General features: G+C 38.9%; 1 protein-coding gene across 1 annotated transcript in view; it reads right to left on the bottom strand.

Annotated features, from left to right (window-relative positions):
- The window catches only part of WASHC5 (WASH complex subunit 5), a 92,548-nt gene that overhangs the window by 28,047 nt on the left and 51,907 nt on the right, over window positions 1-12,594 (bottom strand). The window contains exons 18-22 of the mRNA XM_044669141.1: window positions 12,241-12,420; window positions 8,383-8,507; window positions 2,929-3,091; window positions 2,136-2,238; window positions 1,967-2,046 (exon numbers count right to left, since the gene is read on the bottom strand). Of these exons, the coding sequence (XP_044525076.1) occupies window positions 1,967-2,046; window positions 2,136-2,238; window positions 2,929-3,091; window positions 8,383-8,507; window positions 12,241-12,420 (651 nt within the window). The remainder of the gene's footprint in view (window positions 1-1,966; window positions 2,047-2,135; window positions 2,239-2,928; window positions 3,092-8,382; window positions 8,508-12,240; window positions 12,421-12,594) is intronic.

Genomic DNA, 12,594 nt, shown 5'->3' on the forward strand with positions numbered 1-12,594 from the left:
ATCACTAAGATTAGAGTAGAGAAGTCCTCTCCTTGCCCCTGTGGTTTTATCCTTTATGTTTAAAGTATAGAAATCCCTTTCCCACCTTTATTTTAGTTGTACATAATTAAAACCGTTAAAACCTTTACCTTGCCTGTTGGTTTCTAGACTCTGGCCTAGTGGTGAGCTGGAGACAGTTGGCCAACAGCCATTTTTGTCAGTTAGGAGCAGCTTAGCTGTGTGCTCAGGTCTCCTCATCGTGGTCCAGTCTCTCCTACAGCCCAGTGTGTGTACCCACAATCATTTAGATTTTTATTGTAACATCCCTGATGCCCTCCATTACCTATTTTTCCACAGTTTTTAGTGATATCCACATCATTTCCCTAGGTCACATTAACTGGTATCTCAGGTCTAGGTGTATAATTTGGATTATTTTTCCTTGTGCACTCAAACTGCTCAGCCCTACGAAATCAGATGGCAGGTTACACTTATTGAGTTGGTTTTTCCCTCCTTGGAAAAACTTAGTGTTTTGACCCTTGAAGACAAGGGATAATCACTACATATTAGCTTCCACTCTGGGTCATTTAAAAGCATTTCTAAACAACAAAACTCCCCAAAGTCAATGTTGTACCATTTATACATATATATTTTATGTATAAATATACACACATATATGCATACATATAGAAAAAAAATGATGCTGCTTTATATGAAACTAATGAGTTGATTTCTAGATGGTTAATAATGTTTCCAAAAAGAAGCTATTTTTGTTCATCGCAAGAACAAAATAAGTTTATAGAGCAGAATATCACGAAACAAGATTAGAAGGTAGAAGACAATATTTAGCTCAGGAAAAGAGCTAAGAATAGTATCCAATCCAACTCCTATTTTTAAGGAAGAGGAAAGTGAGGCCCATAGAGATGATATAAATTTGCCCAAGGTCACACAGGTAGGGAATTCAGAGCACAGAGGATCTTCTTTCAAACCTGTGCTCTTTCCATTACAACATGCTGTCCCCTTAAAGAACTGCCAAGAGTCTAAAGTGAGGAGGTTGTTAACGATGCTCAAAAATAGCCAGATTCAGAAACACAAATAATCCTCATCATTTTTTTTTTTTAACCCTTAACTTCTGTGTATTGGCTCCTTGGTGGAAGAGTAGTAAGGGTGGGCAATGGGGGTCAAGTGACTTGCCCAGGGTCACACAGCTGGGAAGTGTCTGAGGCCAGATTTGAACCTAGGACCTCCCGTCTCTAGGCCTGACTCTCAATCCACTGAGCTACTCAGGTGCCCCCTCTTTTTCTTAATCAATACCTAAGGCACTGCTTTGTTGACAGAAAACAGTTCATGTTCCAAATAGCCTAGGCTCCTAACATCTATGCACACAATGGGCTATATATCCCATTCCAATATACAAATATATCTGGTTCTGCCACCAAGTAGATTAGCTTAGTGTGTTTCTTTGGCAAATGAACTTTACTTCGTTTCACAGAGAGGGGAAGGGAATATTTATGGGGAAGGAAATGGCTATCATTTCTGCCATCACAGTTGCAAGGATAATTTTTTTTAAAAAGAACGTTTACCTTCTTTGGTTCCAAGGCAGAAGAGTGGTAAGGGTTAGGCAATAAGGATTAAATGACTTGCCTAGGGACACATAGCTAGGAAGTATCTGATACCAAATTTGAATCCAGGACCTCCTATCTTTAGGCCTGGTTCTCTACTGAGCCACTTAGCTAGTCCAAGGGTACATTCTTTCTAAGAATAAAAGAAATTCTAAAGAAAGTGAGGATGGATCAACTATAAGAATAGCTCTAGAGAGATGAGTGAAAGAAGCAAATGAATACAGAAAGAATGGTGACACTGAATTACTTTAAATGATAGAAAATTCAAGTAATTGTGAGAATACAGAATCCTCAACTGTAGAATAAACTGTTATATATATTAAAGAGGAAAAAATGCCATGTAATGCTTAATTTATAAATATGCTTACCTTCATGATAGCCTCAAGATATGGTGTCCAAATCTTCTGAGTTTTGGCAATGGCAGAAAAATATGTTTTATTTGCATTTGCTGGAAAGTTGATACATAATTAGGTAGTTAGTAAATTCAGAGAAATGATGATTTTACATTTTTTGGCAAATCATATGAAAAACACTCACCCACAATGCCTTTCAAGGGACTGATGACACTCATAAGGGCTTTTAAGGTATCCTGAACAGCTTTGTCTCTGAGGACAATTTTCTGAAACATTCCAAGGAAATTCTACAGAAAGCAAATTAAAACAGAAAAAAGGAAATGATCAAAAACCTGAAAACAATGGAAATTTGAAAACAACAATAAAAAAGACTACATAGTTCAATTTTGAAATGCACTCAAAGTATATAAGAAATTTAGAAAACCTGAAGATACAATGATGGAACATTGGATTTAGAATACCAGCATTTGAAGGGACTTTCCAGTTGACCCTCATTTTGTTGTTGTTGTTGTTGAGGGAACTGAAGCCCAAAGAGGGGAACTGAAGTGCCAAAAGCTACACAAATAGCAGGAAGCAGGGCCAAGGTTTGAGCCCGTCTTTCTTGGCTTAAAATCCGTTTTGTTAATCTTTCTACTATACCACCCAGCTTTTCATTTACAGATGGTAATACAGAAGAAATTAGGCACTATTAGGAAGGTCCCTTGTTGTGGAACTCACTGGCTATTAATATACAAAATTTGTCTCACAAGATAAAATCTTTTGTTTATAAGAACTGAAATGTATTAAAGGGATTCCAGAAATATTCATTTATTTCTATGGGTAAGGATTTACAGATACAAAAAAAAAAAAAAAAAGGAAAAAAGAAAAAAAAAAGAAAAAATTCCAGCTACTCATTAAGTATCACTGATTTCTATTTCTCTTGAGACTAATAAGGCATACAAGGAGGGAGGACAAGTGGGATCCTAAGCCAGTCTCACCTGCAATTCTTTGACAATCATAAAACACAATAGTCTGTCCAATCCATTCAGTCCAAAGGTGCCTAAAGTAGTTTGGATTTCTGAGAAAAGATGGCTGCTGGTCACTTCCTGGTGAGTCTTCATGTCATACCAAGTGTTCAGCTGATCAATATAACAAGTTGTTCTAGCAAAAAACCAAAACAAAATAAAAAATGAACACAAGTATTTTAAGGAGAATTGAATTCTGTAGGGTTTTCAGGAATCAAGAGTTCAGTGATGAGCCTCAACTTACCTTACTTACCTGTCCAATAAAAACACAGGTACTTGAAAACAAAAAAAAAAGAAGTCATAACTTTTTATTCTACTTGGCTTATACCACATATGGTATGATCAATGTAGTGAAAGTTTGGTACTTTGGAATCACATCAGCAGAATCCTGGGTAAAACAGAAAGATCTGTGGCCTAGAATGTACCATAAATTTTCATGTAATCCCACACATAAAAGGATAAGAGGCTGGGGAAAAAAATAAAGCCTTGTTGCACATAGGCCCCATGACCTGTGAAAGAGAATTCTTTATTCTATTGTCTATCCTGAGTTAACATTAACTTAAGTACCTCACTAGATTGTGAGGACAGGATTAACTCTCCTTTGACTACCTTTTGATTGAAATAACACTCGCTTAAACTAGGTGGAAGAGCTCACAAACCACAATCAGCCAGGATGAGTATTCACCTCTCCAGAAGGTGAGAACTTAACCTTCAGAAGGTGAGAAGTCAATCCCACAGACAGTGCCTGTAGTGCTAGACAATTTGGAAACTGTGACTGGTCCCTGTGAAGAGGGGCAGGGACAAGAAGTCACCATAAAAGCAAGCCCTGAACTCCCTCAGAGGGAGATTGTCTTTGAGAAGATACTCTGAAGAGATTGTCTTCTGAAGACAGTCTTCTGACTGGGGAGAGTCTTCAAGGGAGCTTCACTGGAGAATGCGGCTTGGAACATGGGTTTGGAGCTCATCTTCAACTTAGATTCTGATTACTGGACTACTTCATTGGGTGAGTGAAAGGCTGACTCCTTTCCTAGTTTCCTAAGAGACTAGCTTCCATCTTGGAGGAGGCCTCATGGTTATTCGCCACCAGCCTTCCTGGTTGAGAACTAATTAATCTCTGCCTGGATTAAGCAGATCCCCGGAGTAAGCATTTAGGTTGATAGGAAAACCTCTCTAACCTCTTCACATTTCTTTATTTTATTGTTTCCTCTCCATTTTGTAAATATTTGTAATTAAATTTCTGACTGGAGATATAATAAATATTGGTGACAACTTAATTTCATAAAATTATTGTCCAACCATTAAATTTAACCCTTACAGACTCCATAACGGGCTATTTCAACTGTACCACGAAGGATCTTTTTTGGATGGTGACTGACTCCATGGTCAAGTGAATTAACTATCCATCCTCCCCCCTTGGTTTTGTAGCAACTGAAAAGGTGATGAGAATACCAACTATCCCATTATCCGAGTCATAAAAAAAAAAAGGTTCAGCAGCACCACACCAAGCTCAAGATCCCTTGGGAACTTTGCTGGGGAATTATGCTGAGTTGATACTGAAATGCTAATAAATATTCTTTGATTTTGACCACTAAACTAGTTCTGAGTGTGTCCAACTTCATCATCATCATCATCAAATCCACATCTCTCCATCTCCACCACAACAATATTATGAAGTACTTCATCACATAATCTGGTTTATCTGTGACCTGTTTCCTGAAGCTCTTTGGGATGAATCATTACTTCCTTTCTTAGATGCTCAATGACCATGGAATAATGTACCTAAAGACAATCTGAAAACATTAAAGCATTCTAGAAGAATATCAGCTGCTACTATTGAGGCAAATTATCTCCAGGGATAGGAAGGCCTAGTAGGAATCTTTATCTCAAGCCTGGGTTCTGGGATGAGGAAAGTTTAGTAAGGAAAGAAAGGTGAAAGAGCCCTGGGGTGAAGGTAATAGCTACATGAAGAGACAGCTGACTGTGCATCAGTGAGGCCTAGAGCCTTTAGCCAGATCCTTGCATTTCATAGGACTCAAAATTTATCTTGCTAAATTTCAACTTGTTCACATTAGTCCTCCATTCCAGTCTATAATAGTCTTTTTGGAACCAGATTCTGACTCCAACATATTATTTATTTTTGCCAATATTATTTGAAGTGTACCATTACTGCTGTTAGATCAATCCACAAGAAAAATACTGGAAAGAAAGGGTCAAGGACTAGGCTTGAAGGCACTTTACTAGAGTGCCTTGTGTAATGACTGAAATTCTCAAGAGGTAGTATTTCTTAATTTTTAAGTTAGTTTATTAATTCGCTGCTCAAGAAAATCTAAACTAGCCAGTAGATTCCCTCCAGAATCTAAATGGGTGCCAGAGAATATAAGCAAGGCAAAAGGAAGCAACAAAAAAGCTCAAGTTCCCGTGACACAGGCCAATATATACTACCTTCTGTGTTGTCACCATTCAGTCCCTCTCCAAGACATTTCTGATTGGAAAATTGTCACTGAGATGGACCTAGAGACCCCAACTCGTCCATCATGATTTCATCATAGGAAGGAGGTGTGTGTGTCTTACAGATGATAGCAAACCCTTTTCCTCCCTGCCACAGGGCTGGGTCAACATGGCTACTTCATGCATGGTGGCTAGAGCGTGCTCCTTTAATTTAATCTTTTTTGTTTTTTGATTTTTTATTAATAAAACCCTTTTACCTTTCACTTTAGAACCAATAACATATATTGGCTCCAAGGCAGAAGAGTGGTAAGGGTGAGGCAACTAGGGATAAGTGACTTATCCAGGGTCACACAGCTAGGAAGTACCAGAGCCCAAATTTGAACCCAGGACCTTCCATCTCCAGATCTGGCTTTCAATCTACTGAGTCACCTAGCTGCCATTAACTTAATTTAAAGTGTAACAAGTGGCAGCTTGGCCCAGCCCCAAATCCTGTTATCTCAACAAAAGGGAACACTTAGTCTAGTTTCATAGCCTAGGGGAGAAACTCTGTAGCTTTATCTTGGAATCAGTCAGTTTTTCAGGGTGGGTTAAAGAGAAAATTATTTCACAAAAAATACCCCAATTCAGTATTACTTTTCCATACTTGCAAAGGTGACTTCAGTTTATTTAGTGACACGCTTTGAGTTCCATTAGACACTGGAAAATTTTATCCAAATTACAAAGCCATAGTATTTAGTACAATGCTGTTACAGTTACAAAACTTCCTAATTATATGATTGTCCAATTAACTGTTCTCAATCTGAACTAAATGAAGATCCTAGGTGTGATGCTGTAGTTTGAGCCAATGTGCTATGGTGAAGAGGAACTGGGCCACAAGCTAGGAGACCTTCTGAGTTTCTGCTGCTGAGGAACTTCTCTTTTTCTGACACACATCCTTTAGAGCTCCGGATTCCAAACCTTGGCAATGTCCTTGACTCTTCACTCTTCCTCCCCAGCACATAAAATCAATGGCTAGATCTCATTTCTATCACTATTGTATTTCCAACCTCCATCCTCTTCTCCCTAGCTGTTTGTTACCTCCCTCCATCACATCTTGCCTGAACTGATATAACATTTCCTAACTGGCTACCCTATTCCACTCTCCAACCTAACCTGCACACACAGGTAGTAAAGGAATTGTCTTAAAGTGCAGGTCTGACCATGTTATTACTCTCCTACTTAAAACTCCAAGTGGCTGCCTATCCTATCTAAGGACAAGCCAAGTCCTCTTTTTGTTTTTTAAAGCCCGCCACAACTTAGCAATGGCATATCTTTCCAGTCTTAAATAGTACTTCCTTTCCCACAATCCATGGTGCAGCCAAACTGGCTGCCTCTTTTGGCTATTCCTCACAAGGCACTCCAGCTCGTTTCTCATTCTGGTTGCTCTTTGACTTCACAGCTGCTTCTTAGACTCTTTCTTTCAAAATTCTGCTCAAGCACCAATTTCTACATGGAGCCTGTCCTGATCTTCCTCCCTTTCCCTGCTCCAGCTACTATTGCCCTTTATTTCAAACATACTTTGAATTTAAAGAAGCAAGTATGGAATAGTAGACAGAGAGCTAGCCTCCAGATAGAAAGATAGATATCATCTCATGGAGTTTGTGTCTCCATGAGATAATATCTGGAAAGTGCTCAGCACAGTGCAAGACACATGTTAGGAGTTTAGTAAATGCTTGTTCCCTTCCTCCTTCCCACTTAACACTTCAGGCAAATCACTCAACCTCTCAGCAATCTCAGGAAATTCTCTAATACTGTAATTAGCAGACAAGATACTCCCTATATCAATGACACCATAGTTCCAGTCTTTATACTTCGTATATACTTATTTATGTAATGCTTTCTCTCCTGAACGACTAGTGAGTTACGGTTAAGAAGCGGTTTCATTTTGTTCATTGTATCCTCAGTACCTGATATGTGTTAGGTTCCTAAGGAATGCTTGTTAATTGACTGATTAATGCCTAGTAGCTATGTGAGCATGGGCAAATCATTTCCCTTTCATTGAGCCTCAATTTGAGCCTCAATTTCTACATCTGTGAAATGGAGATAATAATACTTGTACTGCCTATCTTTGGGGTTATTAGGAGGAAAGTGTTTTATAAACTGTTAACCTTTATATGTTAAACATTAATACTTCAGTGAATCCATAGTCCTATAGACATGATTATTCCTTTCAAGGGCATCAAGCCCACAATCCACCTGCACCTTCTGTAAAAGTGAAATTTGGGAAAATGCCATCTAGAAGTGTATATATTTCTATGGACATGGGAAATGTATCAAAACTACATTTCCCGTGATCCAACTGGTTTCCCTTTCCGGGTCTTTGGGCTTGGGGAGGCCGACGTCTTGACGCTGGGAAGAGCTTAAATCTCCTGGGTTAGGAGGGAGGGGCTCTTGGCCAGTAGGGTCTTGGCCAGCAGATTTGGGAGGTAGAGACAGGAAACAAAATGGAGGCGGCAGTTGCTTGTGATTAAAAACTGAACTCTGGGGAAGAATTTCACCCCATACCTGCTCAGAACTTTGAACTTGAAAAAACAAAACAAAACAAAACAAAACAAAAAAACCCTTAAACTCAGCAGAACTCAATCAAAAGAACCTTAAATTGAAACCAGGGGTGAACTTTTAAAACCTCGGAACTGAATGAGCTTTATTTCTGTTTTAAAAAGACTGTATCTTACTGTATTTTGCTAATTACTTTTGTTAATTAATCTTGCTTATTTCATTGATTTTCCTGTTACACTGAATCATTTTAAGTTAATGTAGTTTGTGGCTGCTAGATTAATTCTGTTTATGATTTTATTGTAACTCCCAAATAATGAGAACTGGTAAGAGGTTTTGACCAGCTTGTTGATCTGATACTACTGGATTTATAGAAGCACATGTCTTTTAAAAATTTATTCTGCCTTGGTAATTGCAAAGATTCAGTGCAGCACAAATACTTACTTGGGGTCTGTAATCCGCAGTATTTCTCTGCAGAGTCGGCCAATAAAAGTTACAGATTCATCGACAGGAGTGAATTTCGGTATAGGAATATGAGTGGACTGATACATGCTTTGCCAGTCTTGAATCTAAAAATTAAAGCCATATGCATATTTTGGATTAGGTGAGTTAGATTTTTTTATAGATCATTTATTGCAACAATTATAACACAGAATGAAGAAAGGCAAAAATAAATGATCCTTATTTTCAAAAACCAAATTAGTGTAAAAGTCTTCAAGTTGAGGGCAGCTGGGTAGCTCAGTGTATTAAGAGCCAGGCCTAGAGACAGGCGGTCCTAGTTTCAAATCTAGCCTCAGACACTTCCTAGCTGTGTAATCCTGGGTAAGTCACTTAACTACCATTGCCTGGCCCTTACCACACTCTTCTGCCTTGGAACCAATACCTGGTATTGATTTTAAGGCAGAAGGTAAGGGTTTAAAAAAAAAAGGTCTTCAAGTTGCATATAGTATACTTTCTGTATAAGTGAGGGATAAAAATGACAAAATTTAAGGGGTCTTACAATCTTACAAGATTGGGGAGGGGTTAACTACATGAGCAGAGAACTATAGTTTTTGCTCTATGAATATGATCTTTCTCAGTGTGTTATATTATTATTATTACCTGTTCTGTGGTAATAGTCTAAGTGTAAGTTTATAACCATTACCCATGATAATTTTGTTGTTCAGTTGTTTCAGTCATGTCCAATTCTTTATGACCCTGATTGGAGTTTTCTAGGCAAAGATACTTGTATTGTTTGTCTTTTCCTTGTCTGGTCCATTTTACAGATGGGGAAACTGAGGCAAATAAGGTTAAGTGACTTGACTAGGGTCACACAGATAAGCAAATGTCCGAGGCTGGATTTGAACTCTGGTCTTTCTAACTCTAGGTCTAGCACTCTATCCAGGGAACCACCTAACTGTCCCATCCATATTTTGTCCTAAAATATGAAACTGAAAAAGAGTATGGGATATGTTTAAAACTTTGTAGATTAAACAACTCAAGGGCAGTGAATACATATAGTTGTTAAATTACCAAAAAGGTTACTGGAGGAACTTGTGCAACCTGCTTCATTAAAGTTTTTATAAAATAGCTCTTGGCAAACTCACCTTTTCTCATGGCTTCTCTTATCTCTATAGGGCAGTGATGATGAACCTTTTAGAGGGGCAGGTGATGTCTTCAGACTCGTGTGGAAAGTGTAGTCTGTTCAGTGGTTGGAGACACAAACCATCTGACTTCAGCCACACAGATTTCAGGGCTAGATAGTGAACTCCAGTCAGCTTCTGAGTCGGGAGTCGTACCAGAGGTGTTGAAGGGAACACAAACCATCTACCAAATGTTCCCTGATACAACTGATGGGAAAACCTCACTTCACTTCACTTCACTTCACTTCACTCATTCATTCTAAGCCCTTAACTTCTGTGTATTGGCTCCTAGGTGGAAGAGTGGTAAGGATGGGCAATGGGAATCAAGTGACTTGCCCAGGGTTACACAGCTGGGAAGTGTCTGAGGCCAGATTTGAACCTAGGATCTCCTGTCTCTAGGCCTGACTCTCAATCCACTGAGCTACCCAGCTGCCCCCTGAAGGGAAAACTTCTGATTTGGGGCTTGACAGTTCTCTAGACAACAGAGTGGATGGTGAATCAAATCAAACCTCCATTTCTGCAGCCCTTAGTAAGAGCCAGCCTGAAGATTCCGTAAGCCTCTGTACAGCTAGTAACCACGGTTATAGATTCTCCAGCTCTCAGTGACACAGAGAGCTCGCTCTCTAAGCCTGCATTCTGTATTGATAACTCTTCTAAACTTGACTTGCCTGACGGTGCTATAGGAAGTCCAAGTTTAGCTGACACTGAACAAGCAAGACTCGAAGTGCTTGCAAAAGACCATATGCATAACTGGATCAAAACCAAGTGCAAAAATAAAACTGAGGATTCTTTATTGCCCCTAGTACTCAGTACAATGATTCACCAGAAGCTCTTTGTATAAAAGCCAAAGGAGTTTATTAAAGCCAAGGGTAAGTTAAGGGGAAAAAGGTTTGAGGTCTAGTAACTGCTGCTAGGGAAGAAGCTGGTGCTGGGGGACCGGTCACAGAAGGGAGGATCCAGGGATAATTTCACTGCCCTGAGGTAATAAGGTTCAGCAGATTACTGGATGAAGTGATGGCTAGATTTGGTTGTTCCTGCCTGCCTACAGAGGCTAATTCCCATGATCTCCACCCACCAAAATACCTTCCTCCCAGGGCCCAATGGGGAAATCCAGGGAATGGCAGGATGTCAAAGGGGAGGTCAAGGAAAATCAGGCAAAGCCCAAAGGCAAAAGGCCCCTCAGTTGATTCTGCAGGAATATTTATACTCCCAGGCTCCAAAGGTTTTGCCCTGAGGCCAGGGTCAACATTCTATTCTTTCCAACTGTCAGGGCTGCTATGGTTGGTTTGCAAAAGGAAAAGCTTCTGCTACAACCCTGCATTACAAAAGGGGGAGGGGAGCAGCCCTGCCCTGCATTCTTCTCACTTTCTAGTAATGAACTCTGTGCTCTGGCAACCGCAGGCATGCCCACAGAGTGGGCTCTGAGTGCCCCCTCTGGCCCGCATGCCATAGGTTTGCCTCCATGGCTCTAGGGCATTCTCCAATAAGTCTCTTGAATCTTGACCACTCTCCTGAGCTCTAAAAAGACCTGGAAGTCCCATCAACCAAAACTCAATCTTTCTAAAACTGAAATTATCATCATCTCCCTTCCCATTACCACCAAAACCAAATCTTCCTCCAGATTTCTCTCTTTCTATTAATGGTATCGACATTCTCTATATCCAATTGATTTGATAACTCAAGGGTAATTTTTTATATCCTCCCACATTCAATGAGTTGCTGAGTCTTGCTGACTTTTCTTCAATAATAACAGTTAACATTTCCCTACCTGGCAGGATGCTGACCCTCCATTCCAATTCCATTGGGAAGGAATCCAGAGTCCCAGTTCTACTTCTATCCCACTTCTTCCATTTGCCCTGAAGCTGACCTTCTTATATTTGCTTTCTTCCCCAATTAGAATGTAAGGTCCTTAATTGAAGGAATGATTTTATTTTTCTTTTTGTATACTCATGCTTACTTAGCACAATACTTTGCATATATTAAGGGCTTATTTTTCATTTATTCATTCATCTTGCTTAGAATGTTGCAATTTCCTAGGTTAATTTCTCTGCTTCTAACATCTCTACTTTCTAATTTACCTTGTTAGAATCATGATTCCTTACTGCCCACTAAATAAAATCTCTACTCAGCAAAGCCTCCTGCAATCTGGTGCCAATTTACCTGATCTTACCTGCCAGCTCCCTGCCTCTGTAAGCTTGTTCAGGCTGTTTTCTCTGGCTAGAATATCCTCTTCTGTCCTCATCTTCACATAATGAAATCATATTTATCCTGAAAATCCCAGTATGAATGCCACTCCTACATGAAACCTTTAATTATCCTGGCCACAAATGATCTTTCTCCTCTGGATTCCTTTGGCATTTAAATTTTACCAAAACACAATAAAATATCACACATGGTAGTCGTTTGTCTTTATTTCTAATCTTTTACTAGATTGTAAGATCCTTAAGGGCAAGGGTCAAATCCTATTTATTTTTTAAAAATCTCCTAGAGATTTGTACCATCTAGAACTTAGTAGGTGCTAAATTTGCTAAACAGCCAATTCATAGTTTTAACAACTGCTTTAAGGAGTTACTTTATGAATATATTTTTGGTATTTCTTAATGTTTTGAGTTTCTTTATCATTAAGGTTCTGATATAGACAACTTTTTTTCAACTAATAATCAATTTATAAACTAAATACCTTTGTTCTTAAGAAGTTATTGCATTCTTGTTCCACGTTATAATTGATAATACGAGATACTTCTTCCTGCCAAATCTTGAGTCCATATATATTGACGTAGTCCTGGATATACTCAAAAGAACGATGGAATCCATCCATGGTAGCTCCCATATCTTTCAACTTAGGCATCAGCTCACTTGGCTATACAAAGGAGAAAAATTAAGGCCACTAAATGGGATAGGTTATGTGTTTTACTTAAATTTATATGAATATAGAAGAAAATGTAGAGATGCCATTAAATGATTTATCAACAAGTAAGCAAAGTCAAAGCAAAAGCCAAGTTAAAACAGCTTTGGAAATATTTACTTTCTAACT

This window comes from Gracilinanus agilis, chromosome 1, assembly GCF_016433145.1.
Source record: "Gracilinanus agilis isolate LMUSP501 chromosome 1, AgileGrace, whole genome shotgun sequence".
Classification (NCBI taxonomy): Eukaryota; Metazoa; Chordata; class Mammalia; order Didelphimorphia; family Didelphidae; genus Gracilinanus; species Gracilinanus agilis.